Source organism: Varroa jacobsoni, unplaced genomic scaffold (assembly GCF_002532875.2).
Source record: "Varroa jacobsoni isolate VJ856 unplaced genomic scaffold, vjacob_1.0 scaffold_897, whole genome shotgun sequence".
NCBI classification, from domain to species: domain Eukaryota; kingdom Metazoa; phylum Arthropoda; class Arachnida; order Mesostigmata; family Varroidae; genus Varroa; species Varroa jacobsoni.
The window spans coordinates 22,576-43,795 of NW_019213799.1; the positions used below are offsets into that span (position 1 = coordinate 22,576).

The 21,220-nt window shown below is 40.9% G+C and overlaps 2 protein-coding genes and 1 long non-coding RNA gene across 5 annotated transcripts; 1 reads left to right on the forward strand and 2 right to left on the reverse strand.

Annotated features, from left to right (window-relative positions):
• Window positions 1-3,115: 3,115 nt before the first annotated feature.
• Window positions 3,116-4,793, reverse strand: LOC147752906 (uncharacterized). Of its 2 annotated transcripts, none has more exons than XR_015312800.1 (2): window positions 4,448-4,793; window positions 3,116-3,835 (listed from the first exon to the last, which is right to left on the reverse strand). It is a non-coding gene; the product is annotated as an uncharacterized LOC147752906 (long non-coding RNA). The 2 variants fall into 2 exon arrangements; XR_015312801.1 differs by lacking the exon at window positions 4,448-4,793 and adding an exon at window positions 4,220-4,435.
• A 1,810-nt stretch (window positions 4,794-6,603) lies between these two features.
• On the forward strand, window positions 6,604-12,772 carry LOC111264776 (G2/mitotic-specific cyclin-B3). 2 transcript variants are annotated; one of them, XM_022840911.2, is made up of 4 exons: window positions 6,604-6,753; window positions 7,335-7,404; window positions 7,575-7,970; window positions 11,364-12,772. In XM_022840911.2, the coding sequence occupies exons 2-4, from the start codon at window positions 7,354-7,356 to the stop codon at window positions 12,270-12,272; spliced, it is 1,356 nt and encodes a 451-aa protein (XP_022696646.1). In that variant the 5' UTR covers window positions 6,604-6,753; window positions 7,335-7,353; the 3' UTR covers window positions 12,273-12,772. The 2 variants fall into 2 exon arrangements, with proteins under 2 accessions (XP_022696646.1, XP_022696647.1); XM_022840912.2 differs by lacking the exon at window positions 7,335-7,404 and having other exon boundaries at window positions 6,606-6,753.
• Window positions 12,773-17,488: 4,716 nt separating this feature from the next.
• On the reverse strand, window positions 17,489-18,712 carry LOC111264775 (uncharacterized). The gene is made up of 2 exons (XM_022840909.2): window positions 18,598-18,712; window positions 17,489-18,224 (listed from the first exon to the last, which is right to left on the reverse strand). Exons 1-2 carry the CDS (start codon window positions 18,623-18,625, stop codon window positions 17,584-17,586), a joined length of 669 nt encoding a protein of 222 aa, XP_022696644.1. The 5' UTR covers window positions 18,626-18,712; the 3' UTR covers window positions 17,489-17,583.
• Window positions 18,713-21,220: the final 2,508 nt, after the last annotated feature.

Here is a 21,220-nt window from a genome sequence, read left to right on the forward strand (position 1 = left end):
GAACCAGGCGTATTTCCAAAAGAACATCGAGTGGCACAAATCCTCAATAATGATCACGCGATGTAGCAGCCACACAACAAACGCGAACCGAGCTTTTGCCGCTTAATGTCGAATAAAGGTCAGTAAGACAAGCAAAGATGTGGCTGTGTACGACCGAGAAAGTTATTCGCCATGTTTCCAATCGCATGGATGTGGCCCATTGTGATCGATGTTCACACTCTCTCGCGATCTTTATCAGCTCGTCAAATTTCGGTATCACCTCAAGTTTGCTTGGGCTTCTTTTAATCGGCAATGGCCAGCACATGATCCAGAATTGACAAAATTGTGCATGATGATTCATGTGCCAGTACAGGATGTTCAGGCCCAACGGTTCGCTTGCCCTAGGATTGACGATGCCGAAATCGACATCCAAAACGGGATTATCCATAGAACTTTCTATTTTAATCTGTCGACTAGCGTGGACTGGTTTTTAGTCAGAATTCGGTTCATGTCTGAACGAGACTACGACGTCGACCGTTAAAACGCAATTCTTGGTAATCAGCACGTCTAAAGTTGACATTTCATCAATTATCTCGTTGGCTGAAATCGTTATTGAAGTAGGCGTTGCCAGTAAAATAACGCTGATGATTTCTAATGGCTGACCCCTGAGATCTGATAACATTAATAATCTGATAACAGCAAACAGAAGTATTCATATGTAAGTATGATATCAATATCACGAAGTGAGACCAGAGATATAAGAAAAAAAACTGTACCAGTCAGTATATGGTGTACCACCATGTGCAGCCATTATGTCACATGCGTAATTTTAGACATTGATGTCAAAACCTATCCTCAACACACAAATTTGGCACGTAGACGGGAAATACTAGAACACTGTCTGTGAGCCAGCTATAAATTCTTTAATAACAAGTGTTTCTTACTGCGAGCGTAAAACTCCTACAGAGCCATTTTATTTCGTTTAGGCCTCACAGATAGTAAGCTTCGTTGCTTGTTGCCAGCTACTGAAAGCGTCAGGGACGCGTATACAAAAAACGCATAGTCATATGAATGTAAGCCAATGCCTTATTTATTGCTGCGTCCGTCTTAGTTTCTTTTTGTTGCAGTTCGCTATTCCAAATAGCTACTGAGCTGGAATCTTCGTTGAGAACCATTGTTTAAATTAGATGGCAAACCTTGAAACGTTTGCTATTCAATTTTTCATTAATATTTTATCTTCAAGATTTACATTACAGAAGTCTTGACCGAAACCCCTGAGGCAGTTGCCTTGTTTCTGGAAGCAGGCCTCCACAATGAAGCAAATCGTTTACACTTGGTTTTACCGCTTTCAACAGTTTTGTCAGCGTCTGCGGTGTGCTCAGTCGACTTATTGTTGATTGATTCGTGAACCGCATTATCAAATGCTTTCTTAAAGCTTGCGCCACTGACTGGGTCTGTTCATCCAGTCTCGTGTCCAAAATAATTAAAGAAACATACTGAAAGAGCGTTTACTTTTTTTTTACGTTACATTACAAGGTTTAGCATACAACCTTGAAATTAAAGTTGTATCTTGATGCAAACTTTTTGGGATTAATCTCTGGTGTCTACAACTCAACGAACTTTCGTTTACGGTGCAAAGCGACACCTACTTGTCTGTAATTGCAAAATGTTTTAAAAACTGGGTTTACCTAGTATCGGTGTTAGGAAATATACCCTACGGAGGGTCCGTGCAAATGCTACCGGATTAGTAAATAAATTATGGGAAGTATATCTCTGTTAGTGAAGATTTCTTGTACGCCACATTTTCTTCTCCATCTGTAGATTAATAAGCAGCCTGTCGACCGTACCACTGCCCGAATTTTTTCTGCAGGAACATCAAAACCATTGCTTCAGCAAAAGTTGGGATTTTTGTCCATATCAAAGCCTGTTTATAAATACACTTGTGTACACTGAGTGCAGTTTCTTATCCTGGGTTGTTATTTGTCTATACTACAAAAAGCCAATTACAGGTGTGTGAACAAATCAAATAGGTAATAAACACCACATTCGGAGATCAAGAAGTCGCAAAACAAAATTGGTAGGCTTTCTACCTTCCTATCCTATTTTGAAACGCTTCTAATAATGCATACCCGTGTTGTTTTTATTAGGTAACAAGTTTTTACCACTAAAATCGTTCTCGATAAAATCATGCCTAACCCATCAAATCGCGAACTGACGTACCATGGTATCGATATCATTGCCTACCTCTTTAATGTCCGATATATGGTTTTTCATCCCAATAGAGATCGTGTTATACCGCTTGACTAAAACGTATACAACATGGCACACTAGCCTCAATTTGTCGAAGTTATTTTTTATCTAATTAGAATTGATTCGTAGTAATATTGTTGGTGTTGTGCCGTACCGTGTTGACTTATAAGGTTAAACGAGGGTCTGGTCGAATTACGAAGGCGCCAATTGTTTGTGTGTTTAGTTTGGCATGTGAATCATCAAGCAGCATGATAATATTTTATGACAAGATACGCTGAAGTAAAGGTTTCGAATTTTACTTGTCAGTACAGCTGCTGTCTTTAAGCAGCTGGCGGGATTCCACCGTGAAACATGGCTACACCCAGTTAAGTGCGCAAACACGTAATCAATGCAGTATCATGGCGATAAGAATATATGCTCATATATTCTTATCGCCCTTATATATATGCCCAACGTTTTTGTTCATGGCTGTTATGTGATATTTTTACTTTTTTTTTACTTTTTACTCCATCTCAGTACGATAATATGGGCTTGTTCACTCAGCGAAAAGTAGCCGAAAACGTTAGTAACGACCTATGACCAGGAGCCCTAACGCTCTCAGGTGAGGAGAATAGAAATATAAGTTCCGGAAGGACAATAATTTAGAAATATGCTTTATGGGATACTACGATAAAAGTATAATCCAGTAATATCATGCGAGCACGTTAGCTATCTCAAAGAAACGCCGATAAGGGCACTCGAATTTCACGAACCCCTTAAAAGCACGGCCTCCTTGGCCGCTCTACCAATAACTGTACAATATATTTATACAAGTTTTGTTCGCGTATCTATTGTTACGTCTTGTAGGTAGTTTTCAGCAGATCCTACTCATCCGATTGTCTCGCCGTTATTTTTTGATTCGGTTATTATGGCGCTACCAACATTTCGAACGAAAAGCGCTCCAGAACAAAGACGCGTAGCTGAAATAAACGTAGCCGAAGTAGCAGACATATGGTACGAAGTAGTTTGATGGTCTTCGATGGCCCCAACATTTTTAATAGGAGCGGCCGCAGGAAATCCGATAGGGGTACACATACAGGCAGGGACGGTATAGAATGTTGATCATATTTCTCCAGGAACCCTATCAAAGACGAGTATGGCCACCAAAGTTTGGGCGACTGTAGTTCCGCTGAGGGTCTCCGCTGAACCTCGGATAGCACATCAAACATTAGCGCTGTAGTTATGTGTAGCGATAATTGCACGAAAACTGTATTAATAGCGATTGATAAGGGCGACGAAACGTAGTCCATTCGCATATACAGGCTCGGGCTCAATATTGCCGCAGCGTTGGTGCAAATGTTGTTCAATTATTAGTAGTCGTCTCGACGTTATGACCAAATCGACTCCGGTTTCCGAACAATTTTTCTATGGCCCGACTTGGCAATTAGCGTAGCTATCAGAGAAAGAGGTCCCAGCAGGGTTTTTGGTAGGTAAGTGGAAGAAACGCGGTGGTGACGACAGCGTACTTCATTAATTTAGGATGCAATAGTTGAATTGCAAATTTTGAAATTGTTGTAATTTTGGCACTGCTGTTAGTGTTAACAAGGCCAATAAGGAGGGCAGCTGGCTGCAAGACGAAACGGGGCATCGTTAAACTCAAAGCGTTCGGCGCAAAGGCTTTCGTGCTATTTGCACACTGCGGAATCTGAGGATACGCGGACATTCGAACAAGTGTAATAATACTTGGTGGTGTGCAGTTATTCAATGTAAATAAGGAACAGTGGCAGGTGAACTTCAGAAACATGCAAAGCACTGATGGTGGTTAAAAATACATTGTTTCGACTACATTTAATTGTTTTACATTCAATTCCGCAGCATTGTGACAAAGTAACGCTACACGACGCTACAACTATGATAGTTGGACGGCAGGTACCGCGGGGATAGTCAGGGGTCGGTCAGGGAAGTATGGCAAGGTTCAACGTTAGGGAACTAAACAGGAAACGAAACAGACCTACGACGTAAATTTTGATCGTGGGGTTGTTACAATGGGGAGAGAGCTGTCGCAAAGATCGCGAACATCGTTACTGTGCCGATTACCTCAAGTTCATCGTGTCGAGACATCTTCTACGTATACAAACGCTAAAAAAAAAACTGTCGGTTCGCTTGAATGTCCGCCGTAAACCTCAGATATTTCATTATACTCTATTCGTTTTTCAGAATGATTCGATTGAGATATTACCTCGAATTTCGGCTTTTCCGCTGCATTTTCAACTTGCCTAGATGGTAGATACGGAGATATGATGGTTTACGTTCGGGATCCGTTACGGCAAAATTGGTAAATGGCGGAAGCAGCAACAAGAGATTGAAGTGCAACAAATATGCTCAGTATCATCTAGTAGTACATTTAGAGTCTCCATTTATCATACGTGTTGACTCACACTGATGCGAAAGCTGTCGATACCCTGACCACCATTGAACCAGTCGATACGACGTTGGCTGGTATTCCCTTGATAGGGTGCAATTGCACGCTTTAAGATGCTGTTTAGGCTAGGCGAATAGCTCAAGCAAATGCTTTTATAGCGATTGTTTCCCTCCAGAAAATTATCAAGTTTTTAAGGTTATAATTGTCTACTTTGTCAGTTTCAACTATAAATCGTTCAAAAGCAACTGGCGAAATATGTCTCCAGAAAGAGAATGTATCTTTAAAGTGCTGTAAAAAGTTGATTAACATATTAATCATGTGCCTTTTTTAGCCGAGTTAAGAGCCGAAGATTTACCTATATGTGAGTTGGCTCTTACCTGACAATGTAAACCTCTCCGAGGCTACTTGGCGGGTGAAAACAATTGAATAACTTTCAAGTTACACATCATTAGTAAAGGTTGGCATTTATTTCAAATATTTAATTGTAAGCTGCTTGAATACTATCGACGATGCATCGAATCACACAATGATTAAAGATATCGTTTAGTTTATAAAAATCAACGCTTGGTGATAAATTTTTCGTTTCTTCAAGGTGAGGGCGTTGGAATTCATCAAAGATTTGTGAGGATATTTGGCAGGCAGACGTTAACGATGCGTTTTGTTCCTAGTGCAAGCGTTTTAAGAACCGAAATGGCGAGGTTAAAACCGGACAGGAAATGGCCGTATTTCTAGGCGCTTGGAAGTATAAGGCACTCGGATGCCTGTGTACATCCGAGAAGGAGGAAAAGGTTGGCCAGGAGGCTCCTGACAGAAGACATCATACGCGTGAAAATCAAAAGGGTCACATTGCGGATGTAGACGGTGCTGACCAGGGTTATGATAACTCTGATATTTCGGTGGCCAATACGTTCACTTGCACTAGCTTGTGGTACTAATCCATTAAGATCTGCGTTAGTATAAATATCACAAATGGTTTTAATTTAAAAAACAGTATAACAAAGGTAGACCAAAATGTTGTCTTCTGAATTTTATCAAACCAGTTCTGTCGGAACTTTGCCGTGGTTCTCTATATTGAATTCTATCTTAACATAGAATTTGTAATCTCATCGAGCACATAGTTTAATATAACGGTTTAGCAAAAATCACAAATGTGCGTGAAAAAAGGATGAGTTTCGACTTTAAGCTAGTTTTATTGTATTTACATGTATAATTGATAGTTCAACATAGGAATTTTCAGGGAGAATAACATAAATGATGGGGCAGTTCTGACATAAACAAAAAAATTGTAACTAATTAGTACTTTATTTCGTTTGGTAGCGTCGTTTGTAGAACACCTAAACCTACTCGGTGACACCACTATACCAACTCCACTTTCCATCTATCGTCCTCATTAGTGTTTGCTTCATTAACCTAGTAAAATCGCTAGGATATGTGGAGCGGCAAAATACGAACGTAAGGTTGTTTCCTCCAATCCAGGACTCTAACTAAAGTCCGCGCAGATTTTCTCACTGCTCGTACTACAGTCATAACTATTAATAGCAGAATCGAGAACATTTCATGATAAATCAAGATCTGCAAAGAAATGCCCACTTTCCAAATCCCATAGGTATCATTAGTGAACGTTATCAACACCCAAACATCAAAAATAAGCAAATTTCATTCAACGTCAATCATTGCTCAAGCAGAACTTTCAGACAATTTTCATCCAAGGACAACGTTAGTGAACTAGCAGTTTTTAAGTGGAAAAAAACTCAGCGGTGAGCTTCTATAGAATCGATCGTTACTGTGTTCGATTTCGAGGTTGAACATTCGAGTCTAAATTACCATATTAATTAAGCGAAGCTCGTCATCGGTGACAAACGATCTATTCGCAAAGGCAAACTACTCCAACACCAAAAGTGCACTGAAAGATTAACAAAAAGATGAGACGTCCGCGGGTATAGACGTGTTATTGAATTGATGCACTAAAGATATAATTGCACGTATCACTCCGTTCTGTTCGCGGCAGAAGCGGCGTCTCCTGCGTTCCAACGTGTTTGTCCTCCATCTGTGCCTTGCGCAGGTCGAGCCTATTTCAAGTGGTCCTGTTCAATTCAGTGCTCAGCGAAGTCTACGGTGGACCGGTATGATGTGCTTTTACTATACGTAAAAACTATTATAGAATAGGTACATGTGGATACTCCGTCAGTTTACGCTGGTTTGTGTCACATTTTATTAGCCTACACGTAAAACTAGCTAGCAGCAGCTAGCAAAGCGAAGTACTGGTGAGCTACCGCCTAAGCAGCGGCATAATTTACCTAAAGTTTATAATTGACTAGTAAGCTAACGTGCATGAATCTTAGCCAAAAATGGCTCACGTGGACAGTACCAGGGGTAGGAAGTGATTTAGCATGGCGCACGTAATAAACTTCGTCGCTCACCGGATGGTTTTCTGGATTGGTCTATTTTTTGGTGGGAAGACGTTCTGTACTAACGTGTTCTCATTCAAGTTCAGAAATACGGTCTAATTCAATTTGTTTTGACAGATCCTGGATTACTGGTAATATTATAATTTCGATTTGTATACGGTCCGAGAAGTACTTTCCAGTACACTGTGCCGTTAGAGATATGTAATTCAAATTGTTTTGGTTCTGTTATCTTTCATTGACCACGATATGCTGCCTTCGAACGAGTAACCTATGAGCTCAGTAACTCTTTTCGATAGGGGCGATCCCTAAATAAGGATGTGCATATGCAGACAGGAGGGCCAACTGAAACCAGAGCCACTTGAAACCGTAATTAACTTAATTACCAGTATTACGTTCAATGCTTAATACGGAAAGTGTATTGTCAATCACATCATTATATGTGCACTACAGGACAGGTAATATACATACACGTATATATAGAGAGAGATATTATAACAACTGAAAGTGTATCTATATTACTCGTTTTGCCTCTGCAGAAAATGTCCACTCGCAAAGGTCAAGTAGTTGGCAATAGTAGAATCGAGGTTTACTCGGAAAATTTTGCTCAAGCTGATCCTCAACCGAACGCTAAAAGACGTCGGATAAATGAGCTCATTCAAGACGTCTCCGGAAAAGATATCTCTCGTTTAGACTTCACGAAGGTGCAAGCAAACAAATCGCGGTCAACACTGCGTGCTCGCCTTACGGTGAGGAACGACACTAACGTAACCACGATCGAATGTAATAGGAAATCTGCGAAAACGTTCCATGAAATCGAGCCATCACGCATTCAAGCGACGAAGTCGACCGAGGAGTTGGTCTCAGCAGGCGACACCCAAGCCACAGCGGATGCAAACCAGGCCTCGATAGCGAAAAAATCTAAAGAGAAGAAGGTGAGATAAAAGGAAACAATTGTCAACTTCTACAGTACAAACTAATACACGGATTAATCACAACACATTAATTGATTGCTTAGTTTGTTTGTGAATTGGTGTGACAAAATGATACAGATTTACGTCCGTACGGTTAAATTGGGTGTGAGGTGGGCGACGGAAATGTGTGTTTATCGCACATTAAGTTAGCGCACAGTGTTTTCTTTATGTGATTCGGTTGGTTGACTGTTGCTGAACTACTAATCCAAGTACACCCAACGATGTAATGTCACCAGAGCGTACCTAGAAATAATGAACATAGCCGTGGATTACCCCGTGATAGCCCAGTGGGCAACGTGTTTGCCTGCTAAAAACGATAAGTTGTGGTGTGGGTCCGAACCCAGGCTAGACCTCGTTTCGTGCTGGTAGGAGCCAGCCGCGTGTCTGACGGAATATCTACCAGGCGATATCACACGTAAAATTCGATACATTGAGGATTATTAAACGTCAGTGCAAGTAATTGCTGTGTTGCCATTTCAAGATGAAGTATTACACATGTGGCCGCTGCATTGCAGTGCTCCTATTGGGCAAGCAGAAAATTTGTTAGCCATTTCTATTTATTTTTCTCTATAACGCTCTCACAATAATTACATGTAAGTTTTACGACGAATCGTTTGTCGGGACCCTTCGATAGCTTCAAATAGACAAACTCATGAGACAAACTCGCAGTGTTCCTAGCTAAGTACTAGGTATTATTTATATGTATTAATACTTGATATGATAAAAGACGGATATTACGAGAGAGCAAAACGAGATGAGCTGTTCCTCTTTTGTGAACATAAAAACCTGGCTTTTTTAGACGAAGCATGATTAAGCTTTCAGCATTATTAAGCTTTAGAAAATTAAGGTTAGAAAATTTAATACAATTATACTTATTAGATATTTCCTGACCACATTTTACCCAGTGAGGCTATTTAAGCTAACATGGCATTATTGTTTTTAGTTCATTTATCATATGCGTTCATCCGCTACTTGTAGTACCAGGCAAAAGCCTGTTTATTCTAGAACGAAACACCGTATTCGTCGTTACCAAAAACAGTACATCGTTTCTAGAATCTAAGCAAAGATGAGCTAGTGTACAATCTGCCCCTGCTGAACAAATCATCCACCGTGATTAAAGGATTCATTTTTAGCCCGAAATTGACAGTCTGCGTTTTTAATAGTTTTTGTGCGCCTTCTGAAAAATCAAAATTTTATGAGACAAACCGGAGATCCTCAATATAACTTAAATTCTAAGAGTTCGGAAACTCGTCAAAATTTCTCAAAAAAAAAAAAAGCATTTTTGATACACCTACGTTTTCGCTACGAAAATTAATAACCATTTTAGAGATATAACATAAATGCTCATTGGGCGTCTAGATAAATTTTAACGGTTACAATTTTTGAGCTATTTTGTTGATCTGAATTTTCAAGTTTTTTTGCGCACGTTTATTGAACGAGAAAAAAACATTTATTATACGTGTTCAAAGATACTATTGTAATGTAAGAACACATGAAGTTAATACTTTAAAACTGTCCGATCAGAGAGACCGCGTCAGCGGAGACACTGCGACGCATAGTACCTGAGGTACGTTTTGACACCCATTGTGGCGATGCGCGTGGCGTCTGGCAAAAAAATATACAGTGTAACATAGAGATTGTAGTGCAATCCATGGACAACAAAATGCATATGTCTTAGTAAGTTCTCTTCACCGCGCTCCAGGCTTCATTGGCCATCGCTTTTTTTTGTGTTTGAAGAGTCAATCTCTGCTGTCTTCTTCTTTCATGCGCTTATAAACTTAAAATAAGCAGAAGTTTCAAGCAGCTGGAATCTATGTCCAAATGGTGCTGTTTCGTAAAAAGTGCATGTATCTATTCAACGACGAATGAGTTAATACGAATAAGCCAGTTTAGGGACGGAAACTTAATACAATCAGATTTTTGAATTGCGTCGGCGGTGGGTGTTCCCATACTACCTGAATTTCATGGTCTACCAAGGTCACCCGAACTTCGAACGGAGTTCGTAAGAAAAGCCCGGAAGAAGTTCATATAACCGCGCTCGCCACCACCATTTCCTGTACTTTGTTCATAATTGGCTTTGCCAAGGCCCAGCTGTTCGTAAGTAAACTCGCACCCCGTTGCCAAAAGCTGGTCACGTACTCCGAGGCCATTTTGTCTGTATAAAACGCGTCGATAGCGAACGGTTTGAGGTGGACCACTTCATCATCTATGCTAACCCAGTTTTCTTATTAAATCGCCATAACCTTCTGAGGGATTTCACACTGTGCAAGCTTTAATAAAGTAATAACTCGTAAGGAACGGATATTGTTAACTTAGTAGGTTGTAGTAAGGAAATATAGGCAGCTCGTCTTCTGCACACGAAAACGTCTGCTTTTCGGAAGGAATATTATTAAACTTTTAGCATTATTAGAGACACGTAACTAATAAAGATTGCATAATTCTGGTTTCTCTACCAACCTGTGTTAGGTAGAGCTATTTGAATCATCTAATTATTTCAATTTTTTTGGAAATAGTCGAACAAAAAAATGACTATATTTTTCTATACAATTTCGTATGTCTCAGACTGCACACAAATTGTGTTATGAAGATTAAAAAAAAATTATATATACATGGCTCATGACTATCCTTAGATCTAAATAGGTTAGGACGAAATAGGCCGCGTGTTTCAGGCATACATGAAACATACAATTGGCTAGTATTTTAACAAAACAATTATTTAATTAGCCTTACGTGTAGCCTGATTGGAATATAATCTCGCTTTATTGATGCGCATGTTGTATACAAATGCATTTTACTGGATTCGAACCCAACTACGTCCCCGCTGTAACAGTTCCCCTCAGTTTTCGAGTAAAATGCAATCTCTGGATACCCCAGCATTTGGGCCATTCAAAAACAGGCTTTGCAACCTTCAGCAAAACTTCCTGGGACCCTATTAAAGACGCACCGTAATCCTTGCTTAGCAAAATAATTATAAATAATCATCTTTTCTAGCCAGAATCATAGCTCTTGTTCAAAATGCAAACACTCTTTCTCCAGCCTTGTTGAAAGATTGGCTTTCCTTCTGCACAGATTTATTAGTTGTCTATATAGCTCTACTTCTGGCATATATGAGCGTAAAACATAAGTACATTCAATGAATATCTTTCTTGAAAATTATTGATATAGTTTCAGACGTCCCTGGTGAATGCACTAGTATCGTTTTTTAGCCCATGGCAACTGTTGCTACTGGTGATAACACTGCATACATTTTGGTTTATATCGTTTCACCACAACTTCTTAATAATAAGAACGTACACTAAACCAGACTTCGATGTTTGCGCCTTGTGTTTTCCTTTTTTCTTGCTCTTCCAACAGGATCTAGATGTGAGGAAGGATTTGAGTAGGATCAACCCTCTCGATTACTACGTAGAAAAAAGCGACCTTCCACCTAACGTACCCGATATCGACAAAGAATTGCTCAGCGACCCGAATTATCCAGCCCAATACGCCCATGACCTATTTGCGTATCTTCGTAGGCGCGAAAAGTTGTTTGTTGGAGAACGGTATCTCAGCCGGCAGCCTGAGATGACTTCAAACTTGCGCGCGCTGTTCGTCGACTGGCTGATTCAATTACAGGAGGTATTGGGATTCAACCACGAGACTTTATATCTGTCGGTGAAAATTTTCGATCGCTACCTTGCTCGTTCGTCCAAACGGATTCAGCGGAGCGAAATACAGCTGCTCGGAGCCGCTGCGGTACTAATTGCAAGCAAGATGGACGAGCGGGTTGCGCTAAGTCCCCATGACTTCGTTGTCCTTTGTAACAAAAAGTACGACGCCCAGCAATTTATGAAGATGGAGACGAACATCTTGGTGACACTCAATTTTGAGCTGTCGATGCCGTTAAGCTACAGCTTCCTGAGGAGGTTCTGCCGCTCGGTCAAAATGGATATGCGTGAGATGACCTTGGCTCGTTTTGTCCTTGAGTCATCTTTAATGGAGATTTCGATGATTACACACTGTGAAACGCATCTTGCAGCAGCCGCCTTACTGTTGGCTTTCGAAGTACTTGGTCGAGAATGGAACGACACGCTCACGTACTACACTGGCTACCAACCCCACGAATTAGTCGCTACACGCAATGAGATGAATGCTTTAGTCCACTATTTGCAAGCTCTGTATCGTATTGAGAACGCAACGATCAAAAGCATCATGAGTAAATATTCGCACGAAGTGTTCTTCGGCGTAGCGCAGCAAAAGTTCCCGCCTGTGAATCAACCATAACATAGCTACGAGTGCAGGTAAACAAGGATAACAGAGACATTAAGGGAAGTGGTAGCACGGAGGGCAAGCTTCACGTACACGCATAGTGAACGCTAGAGTTTATTTGATGCGCCGATTTCTATTTGTAATTGTAATATAAGCTGTACATATAGTGTAGGATAATATGTGCATAGAAGCATCGTAGAAACGTGAAACGTAACTAGATTAGGAAAAAGTCTACGGTTACGTCGCTCACTATGTACTAACATCTCTTCATTCATGTAACACTTTAAAGCTAATCGTTCTTAAAAAGTCGTCACCATCATCGTTTCAGAACAGTGACCATTGTAACCTCTAGGTAGATGAAATTATACAAAAGCATGTGTATAACAACGCAGATAGAGAAATACAGGAAAACACGGGAAATACGATGATGGAAGAGATAAAGAATAACAACAAAAAAAACGACTTCGCATATCAAAGCTTGCCGAATAAACCTATACTACCGGTAGGTCTACTAATATCGAGTGTTCATTGGTTAAACAAGCCACGTGCTATTTGCTGCCCAACTTTTGGGTTTTAGGTGCAGTTGTGTTATCCTTTGATAAGTTATCAATTTGATTCGCTGCCATTTACTTAGCGCTAACGTTAATTTTTTATTGCTAGGGTAATGAATACGTTCCCCTTAATGCTGGCTGTTTTCTTGTGAGTAGATTAGTGTGAAGTCATGCCTTATATGTGCTGTTGGGTGGGTACATGTCTAGTCGCTCGTAGTACGCTATCGATAAAGACAATTTATCTATGCATAGACATTAAGAGGCTGAGCCCTCCAAGGTATTCAATGGGCCTGTTTTGACAGTCGTCAGGAGATCAGACTTCTATTACAATTCGTTATTGCTAATTGTATCGTGAGGACCCTTCTAATGGGCTTTACAAAGCGGCCTACGTTGCCAGGAAGGTACTCATCGTAAAAAGGCTCATTTACGCAGACCGGGCAACTGAGTCGCTAAAGAACTGAGTCGCATGGCGAAAGTTCCACACTGCGCTATATCTTCACGATACTGAACACCGAGCCCAGCCCCAATGAACGTCCGCTGTTCGATGACGACGCCGGAAAGACTAACGGGTATAGAAATAGTTGTATTTTCTGTAACACGCTCACATCTATGATTGCAATGGATAGAATGCCGGAGTATAGAAACACTAAAAAAAAGAGGCACATGACCTATTGATGTTATTAGTCGTGATAGATTATTTGGCTAAATTTTTTTTGCGTCCTTTTTCTTCATTATGGTGTCAGTCTACCTGTGCCATACCGCGCTATATATAAAGAACTACCACTGAAAAACGAACCTTCGTATATTGCGGTTCTGACGCAGTACGGAGTGCGGTGCAAAACGTAGTTGGCATGAACATGAAGCCTTTCGTGATTGCTCTACTAAATAAGCTTGGATAGATGTTTTTATTAGGTGGCTCTTCTCTTACATCATATATATGTATATATATGTAAATAAATTGCGTGTATATATATATATATATATATATATTGTACAAAATAAAGACTCTTCCGCCAACGACACCCAGATTTAAGGCGAAAGCCTTAAACACGCTTGCCTGAACGATAGTTAGGGGACGAGGTGTTTGCTGAACTACGCTGACAATGATTGTCTAAGGGGTTTTCCGGCTGACGCTCGGACGGACTAAGGGAATTCATTCTAGGTATCGCTAGCTAAAGCACGCCTCGCAGCCCTAGCGGGTATCGACCAATACAAGGCCCACTGGACCTCAGTCCGATGCAAAAACTGAACAAATAAGGCATGCGAAACGCCGCGAAAGGCATGCAAGAAGCATGCGAAACAGCCGTGATTCTATGAACCACTCCAGCCGAAATCGGAATCCAGCTTTGTCTTTCCCACAACGGCCGTTCACTCGGCTGCTTAGTCACATGCCTGGCAGAAACTGTAGAAGGCAAGTAAGCGTAACATATAACGGCCAGATGCCAGCTCGTGTATCGGAAGTATTATCAATCGTGTCACGACAAAGTTGCTCACATATCGATATACTACATTCTACGGTATCTAGATATTGGCCCTGCAGATATTCTAGCACTATCGTGTGTAATAACAACGTACACACACACGCCTAAGCTATCAGTCTAAAAGGACTGATAAAAAAACCTGCTGATCAGGTTATTTTGACTACTAAGACACTTTGTAGATATGAATTCGTAACAAGAATTCCTGTATCCTGCTTGCTTATATGGTGATAAGCAATTTTTAATAGTTCTGCTTGTCACGAAGAGTAGATAGAACGAGCAGATACACTTGAATACGCATATCTGCTTATTTAGATAATTAATTTCCCTATTATTTAAGAACGAACAGCTGTCGTTTGTTAAAAGGCAATTAAGTTAACAGGGTATATACATGTGATGTTTTGTATACGTATGTACCCTCTTCAGCTTGTACAAGTTATACAAAGTTAGTTAATATCAAGCCTATGGATTTTACGAGACATTTTCATTGTTCAAGCTTTCGCTTCTCCTGGGGAACGGCTATGTTTTAGCCTAGTTCACAGAATGCGATCAGCGATGAAGTCTTGAAGTTGCCCCAGCTCAAACAAAGTTTTACTTACTTGTCGATTATCAGCCGTACGTTACTGCCTGGCTGGGTCTTCGGTATCTAGGTATAATATAATGCAACAGTACTGGGTAACCGGCCGCTGTAGCCTGTGCCCAAACACCGGCGGCCTCGCGTGACAATCTCGAATATATTCAGTCAGATCATCAGCGTTGCATTTTTCCACCGTACCTTTATACCGGAGACTTCTCCGTATCAATTCGGTTTGTTGCGTACTATGCCATACAATATATAACGGAGTAAAGAGACTGGGAAAAAGGAAAGCGAGATTCGAGCGTACACCTCAGCAAAGGTCGCCAGTTTCTGTTTTGCTGAACTGTATTAACTGTTATTAATAGTAACGACTGAACCCGTTTACGGTTGGAACGTTCGGTAAGTTCTTGTAACTATATACTTTAAAAGGGTCTGTTTTAGTTTTTGATGGTTAAGGTGAAGGGCGCATTATAATCGGTGAAGTGACCAGGCTTTACAATGCGGTTAAATAAATTTCCTCTAAGCACCGAGCAAACTGAAGGCGTACTATTATAATCGCTATTCTGCCGCTGAGATTATTCTAATTCGCTAAGCCATCTTACTCTCTGTGCTCGATTCACCTGAAAAGGTCCCTGTGAGGCTCTTGTTAGCCTGGTATGGACACTCTTAACTGACAATACACTTCAGTGTATGAAGCTAAACTGCGCGTATCTTAAGCTTGTGTGTTCAAGTTCGTATCCTGTTTTTATTACTTCTTCCCTGCGTGAAGTGCTCCTTCCATGAATCAGTTTTCGACTGGAAGCGCATCGCTCATTCCCTTAAAATGCCAAAAACGAATTATTCCAGACCAATCACGGCGTCACACTGAAAATCCAAAAGGCAGCCCAATAGAAAAAGGAGTCTTTGATGATTGGTTGCACGATCCTGTTCGAAGTTTTCGAGTGCATCGACTATATCGTTGCTGAAGACAGAACTTTCTTTTAAAATATCTGCAAATTACAATTTTGCCGCTGAGTTGCCGAAAAGAGTTTATATACATTAGACGAGTTGAAAGTAGGTTTGCAAACGGTTAGGCCCTACATCTACAGTAAAAGATGACATGAGCTCACGGTTAGGAAAAACTTGCTTTACAGTAGAGCCGCCATTTTTTGTGTGTACATAACTGGCGGGTCCTCGATTCATTCTGCGTTTGTTTACCATTGATTTAAATAACTTAATCCATTGAGTTTACATGTAGCCTGAAATAAACTATAGCTTGAGCATACACCAACACTTAACCCATTGTAATTAGCCTGTTCCACCTAACCCCTTGTTCCTTGCGTGTATCCTATCACCTCTTCTAGTATTATATATATATCTATGTAAAGGAAGGACGCTTACCCTTTACTCCAACACCGCCAATGTAACGACCGCGAGCGTCTTCATACCTAGAACGTTGGTCATTGCCGGCGGTAAATTCATGCAATAGCATCATGGAATGGCGTTTCACGTTCGATACGGAGCAATTTCTTTTACTTTAGTTATTGTTTTGTTCGCGTTGTGATTAGAATAGTAGACAACGAACGAGCCCGTCGCGGGGTAAGAAGAGAGGCACGTTCTAATTGTTTACCAAGAAATTTGGAAGCGAAACGCGGAAGCGGGTAATTATGCATTGTTGTGTTGCAACTATGTGCAATATCCGATACGCCAGCAATAATGTGTCTTTGGGAGTTAGAAATTACTTAAAATCTCGCTTGAATTGAGTGATTTTATGACATCGTGATCAATCATTCTGTCGTAGTTTGTCAAATAGCAAAGCGTCTGGTGCGTGTCCTGTACATGTAAATTCAAAATGAAACCATTAGAGTCCCCTGGAACCTTTACTGGAGTTTTTTGAGGATGGTCAACACAGCACCTCAATATGATTATCTCAAAGTCATGGAAATACACAGTGTCAAAATGCTTGGCTGAAATGTATTTATTTTACGTAAATTAGAGTTGTAAGCGGCGTTGGTAACGATCTCTCAGGAAACTAGTGGGTGTCGAAGATACTGCCCAGGAGGGGTGGTTCTGTTTGGTCATATTGTCGTAATGTCCTATAGTGGCATGTTCCTGAACGACCAGCAGCTCTTGGTGGGTAAACCAAGAATTTGCCTTGGGTCTGTAACAATCTTCCGTTGGAATTTTTTAGGAGCTCTTGTAGGATATGTTGCAAATAAACGCCTTACCACACGAAATTTACTAGAAAATTTACTACCAAATTAATCTGCCAAATAGGATTTCTAAGCGCTCGACGATAAAATAGCCTACTTAATTGATAAAATAACTACACTTATGTTATTAGCGCACTCTACTGATATTTATGACTCAAAGATTTCGATAAGAAGTTGAGCCTCTCTTAAGGAATAAATCTAAACATTGGAAAAGCTGTAAGTTGAAAATCTTATTTACGCTGCCAACGCGACCGTCAAGGCTTAGCCATTCTGCTTGTAAATTGTAACCACTTTTAGCTAAAGATCTCTCCTTATTCTCCTGCGTAATCCACGAGCCAGTCTTCACCACCCTATATAAAACTAAGCAAAATGTACAGAGTGGACATTGGATAACATACCCACAAAAACCTATCAAATAGTGACCACACATGTGTATTACAGGGCGTAATTTATTTTAATATTATTACTAATAAATTATACGTGCCTTTTGACGTGTCACCCTCACGCATCTTCCCTCTCAAATCTCGTTTACTGTAAGCTAAGGAACTCAAGCAGAGGACCGTAAATCGTTGTGTACTTCGGCTCACCGATAGTTAATTGGGGAAGATTCTTGCATTCGGGTGCTCCCAGCTGATAAGCGCCACACTGAGCCGCAATAAATTTACCAGAAACAGATTTGACGACACCTTGGAAATAATCCTTGGCGCCGATCTGTTCAGGACACTGCTTTTCAGCAGCTTCTCCCAAGCAAGTTGACAGGCAGTCAAACGCGCAGCAAGTTAGAGAGCCTCGAAAAGGTCCACCGGAGATGGCCGCTGCCTCAATATAAGCGGTGGCCTTTCGCATGCATTTGTGAATTAGTTCACCGTACTTATTAGAGCACCCCATATATTTGAAGTAGGCGTCATAATTATCAGTTCCCGGTTGACAAGTGAGGGCACATTCGCTAGCAGTGCCTGACAGAAGGAGTTTTAGAGCATTGAGGGCATCCCCCTTCAAACATTCAGCCTTGGCGTAGTCCACGAGACAGTTGACTCCCTCACGACCCTTCATACATTTCTGCTCGAAGTCCTGGATCATGCTGTTGTTGGCAAAAGGTAGGGCTCTTCCAAGACATTGATCGACCGCTCGTATGTCGCACTTTCGCGGGGCGGAAAGCGCCACCGATGCTAAAGAACAGAGATAGTGTTACAGAGTGTTTTGAATAATCTATTTTATTAAGATTTAAGAAGAAGAGTAATGATAGTGCGGTCAAAATATATTAGCATCTTGACCAAAACAAAATACAATTTAGCACTTTCGTGAGAAAGGGAAAAGGAGCGTGTAAACAAAAAATGAGCTTATATGACCGAAGACCGTTAAAAAAGACAGAACGGACCAATACGAAGTCGTCGGTATATTTTACCGTTTTTTCGACAAAACACCTTTTACGCAATAGAATGTTTCGAAGAAACGTCTCTGAAATGAACACAAAGTAACATCTTGCACGGTTCGTAAACAATTAGCGACAAGCAGATATGTGTGGCATCCAGCTGAACTTACCAAATGCAAACACCACAAACGCCTTCATATTTCTTAACGTGTTTCTCAGTGAAAAGGACAACAGGCTGTAGATCAGGTAGATTCACTGGCGGTATTGACTCCTGACCATTGTACTCCGTCCTTTATATAGCAGACGGCGCAGAAAGAACTGTCAGAAAGAAGTCTCTGCCAAAAGAGGGCAAGAAGGTTGCACATCGTGATGTTCTGAACTGGTTGTGTTTCCTTTCATCGAAGTTATCACTTCGCCAGCGCTTCCTTCGTCGTTAGCGTCAAGAGTCCGAAAGCGCGTACCAACTGCATACTTATAAATCGTTGCGCCTGTTCTACTGTAGCTACAATGGTTCTACCCTCGGTGACTAGCACTTACGAAAACTTTTGTGGCATTCGTCGACTTCTAATATCGTATTTTGCGGATTAACGCGCCGTGTAACATGCACCCTACTTATGGGTGTGCTTTGTTTGATTTTGTTTTGTAATTAGCCACATGTATATTGTTGCCGTGGTTGTCTGTGTCTGTTATCTTCTGCTCCTGATTGTTATCGCCTGTTGTTATTGTTGTTACTGCGGTCATCTGCGAACATCCAACGGATGATTTCTGAGCCAGAGTAAATCTTCTCAATTTTTTAAAAGTTACAAATGGAGATGAAGCTGGTATTCGTGGCCTATATATTTAGAGGAGATGCGCCTCTTGTCTGGTGCGTTGTGAAACCATAGGATATAGTAATGGCTATGGGAAACGCGATAATGAATGGAATGGCAGTATCATTATTCTACGAAACCATAAATCTGTGACGTTCACAGCAATCAAGGAAAAGTGAACTGTCGTAACAAAAAAAAGTGGGGAAATTAGAGGATAGATGGGTATCGCGTTGAACTTTAAACTTTCAGCTAGCCCTCTTATGACAAAACTTCGTAGCGCTGTCCCCTCAGCAGGGTACGGCGCTGGGTATAACCTGTATTTGTTTGAAAAAATAGTGAGTGATGATTAAACACTAAAAATCTACAGAGCCATTTTGATCTTATTAGTACATCATAGCCACACATTAAACGTCATGAAGGTCTTGTTGGAAAGAAACAAGGATCCTGTTCTACGAAGTCGGCTATCACCTTCCGGTACTCAGAATTTTTTTCCGACTTCTGAACTGTCGACTGTAGTATACTATGGCATAGGCGGTCTCGGAAAGTGTACACACTGACACAAATAATTGAGACTCTAACCCATATCCGAACCGAATCTAGGCCTCTCAGCATTCTCTCCATGTTTCCATTATTATCTATCACGAACGCGGACCTGCCCCGCTGAGGTAAGGACGAAATGAATTTCTCTAAGTAAAGTAGTTCCTTTCCGGAAGTTACTCGTATCTATATAGTAAACTTTTATTAACTGCCCCTATTGTTTTCGTAGACTGTTCTATTGCTTAGTCGTATATTATATGGGCATTATGTGTATCTTTATTTGAAAGATAGAATTACAACTCTATTACAAAAATGTTATTTTCACTGTGTCTATCGAAAACAGCCACTTTGTGTTCCTTTTCGTTTGTTTTTATGTCAGAAAAAAAGCTTGAAAAAGGAGAACTAATTGTCAGCGCAGACGTAACAGTATTGTCTAGCGCGGTCTAAACATACAGACTTTGGGACCACTGTCCTATCATAGGTTAAGTCATAAGTGGTGTTACGTTAAAGATGACACACTCAGTGTTCGCCGGTAAAGGCGGCCCTTAATACGAAACCTACCACTCTTGATCCATTCATCTCTTCTTTTGCACATATTTAATTATTATAGCGTCGTTGTTGAACTTTACGCTGTCGAAACTTCACATTCAGTTATATCGAAAAACTAAAATTTTCCTTAGGATCGCTCATTTTGGCCAGGCATGGTTATTATAAAAATGTCGGTAGGTCTAATTCCACCGAAGGATGGGTTGCTCTTAGCCGTGATTCACTTGAACGCAAGTGGCCAAGGAGATGCTGAGGCCCATCGAGGGACGGATCAGAGTAGATGGCCTCCCAATTCAGGTCTCACAGAGACGGCTAATGCTGAAAACGGTGGTAGGTCATTGTCGCTTATGGTTAAAGAAACAAACGTTCGAGCGAGGACGTCGGCTTCTTCATTCCCATCTAACCCAAATTAAGCAGGCACCCATTTCGGAAGACCATTACGGTCATCCTCCTATAATAGGAACAACGTACAACAAATGAGGTATACCTGGCACGAATGAGCCTGTCTCTGCTTCAGAAAATAAAGAGCGCGTCGTACAAAACTGAGATTACGTTAGCACTTGGGGGCTGATGTTCAAAACTTCCCGTGATACTGCAGCGACATCGTGACCCCCTAAACTTGCGAATGCAGGTGCTAGCTCGCTGAAATTATGCTCAACGCAGACAGTAGCACCGAAAGTGAAACTGAAAAATTTAAGGGGTCAGTTGCATGATCAAGTCTATGGCGCAATCTTGCAACAGGCCATTCAATAGAGACGTCCTGCAACATTTTCAGCGGGTAAAATAAGTTTTTCTCTTTCTTTTCCTTTAATTGGTTTTCGGCGTATACTTCTGTCATTTGATTATATTCAGGACCACACAGGTAAATGGCCGTTTGTTGCGGTTGTTTTGGGAAGTAATT

Bases quoted from the DNA above. Each gene is read 5' to 3' on its own strand.
- LOC111264776 (XM_022840911.2), top strand. From the start codon at position 7,354: ATGTGCATATGCAGACAGGAGGGCCAACTGAAACCAGAGCCACTTGAA. The intron at 7,405-7,574 runs GTAATTAACTTA...TTGCCTCTGCAG, and splicing joins AACCAGAGCCACTTGAAACC to AAAATGTCCACTCGCAAAGG. The intron at 7,971-11,363 runs GTGAGATAAAAG...CTCTTCCAACAG, and splicing joins AAAAATCTAAAGAGAAGAAG to GATCTAGATGTGAGGAAGGA.
- LOC111264775 (XM_022840909.2), bottom strand. From the start codon at position 18,625: ATGAAGGCGTTTGTGGTGTTTGCATTTG. The intron at 18,225-18,597 runs GTAAGTTCAGCT...TCTGTTCTTTAG, and splicing joins GTTTGTGGTGTTTGCATTTG to CATCGGTGGCGCTTTCCGCC.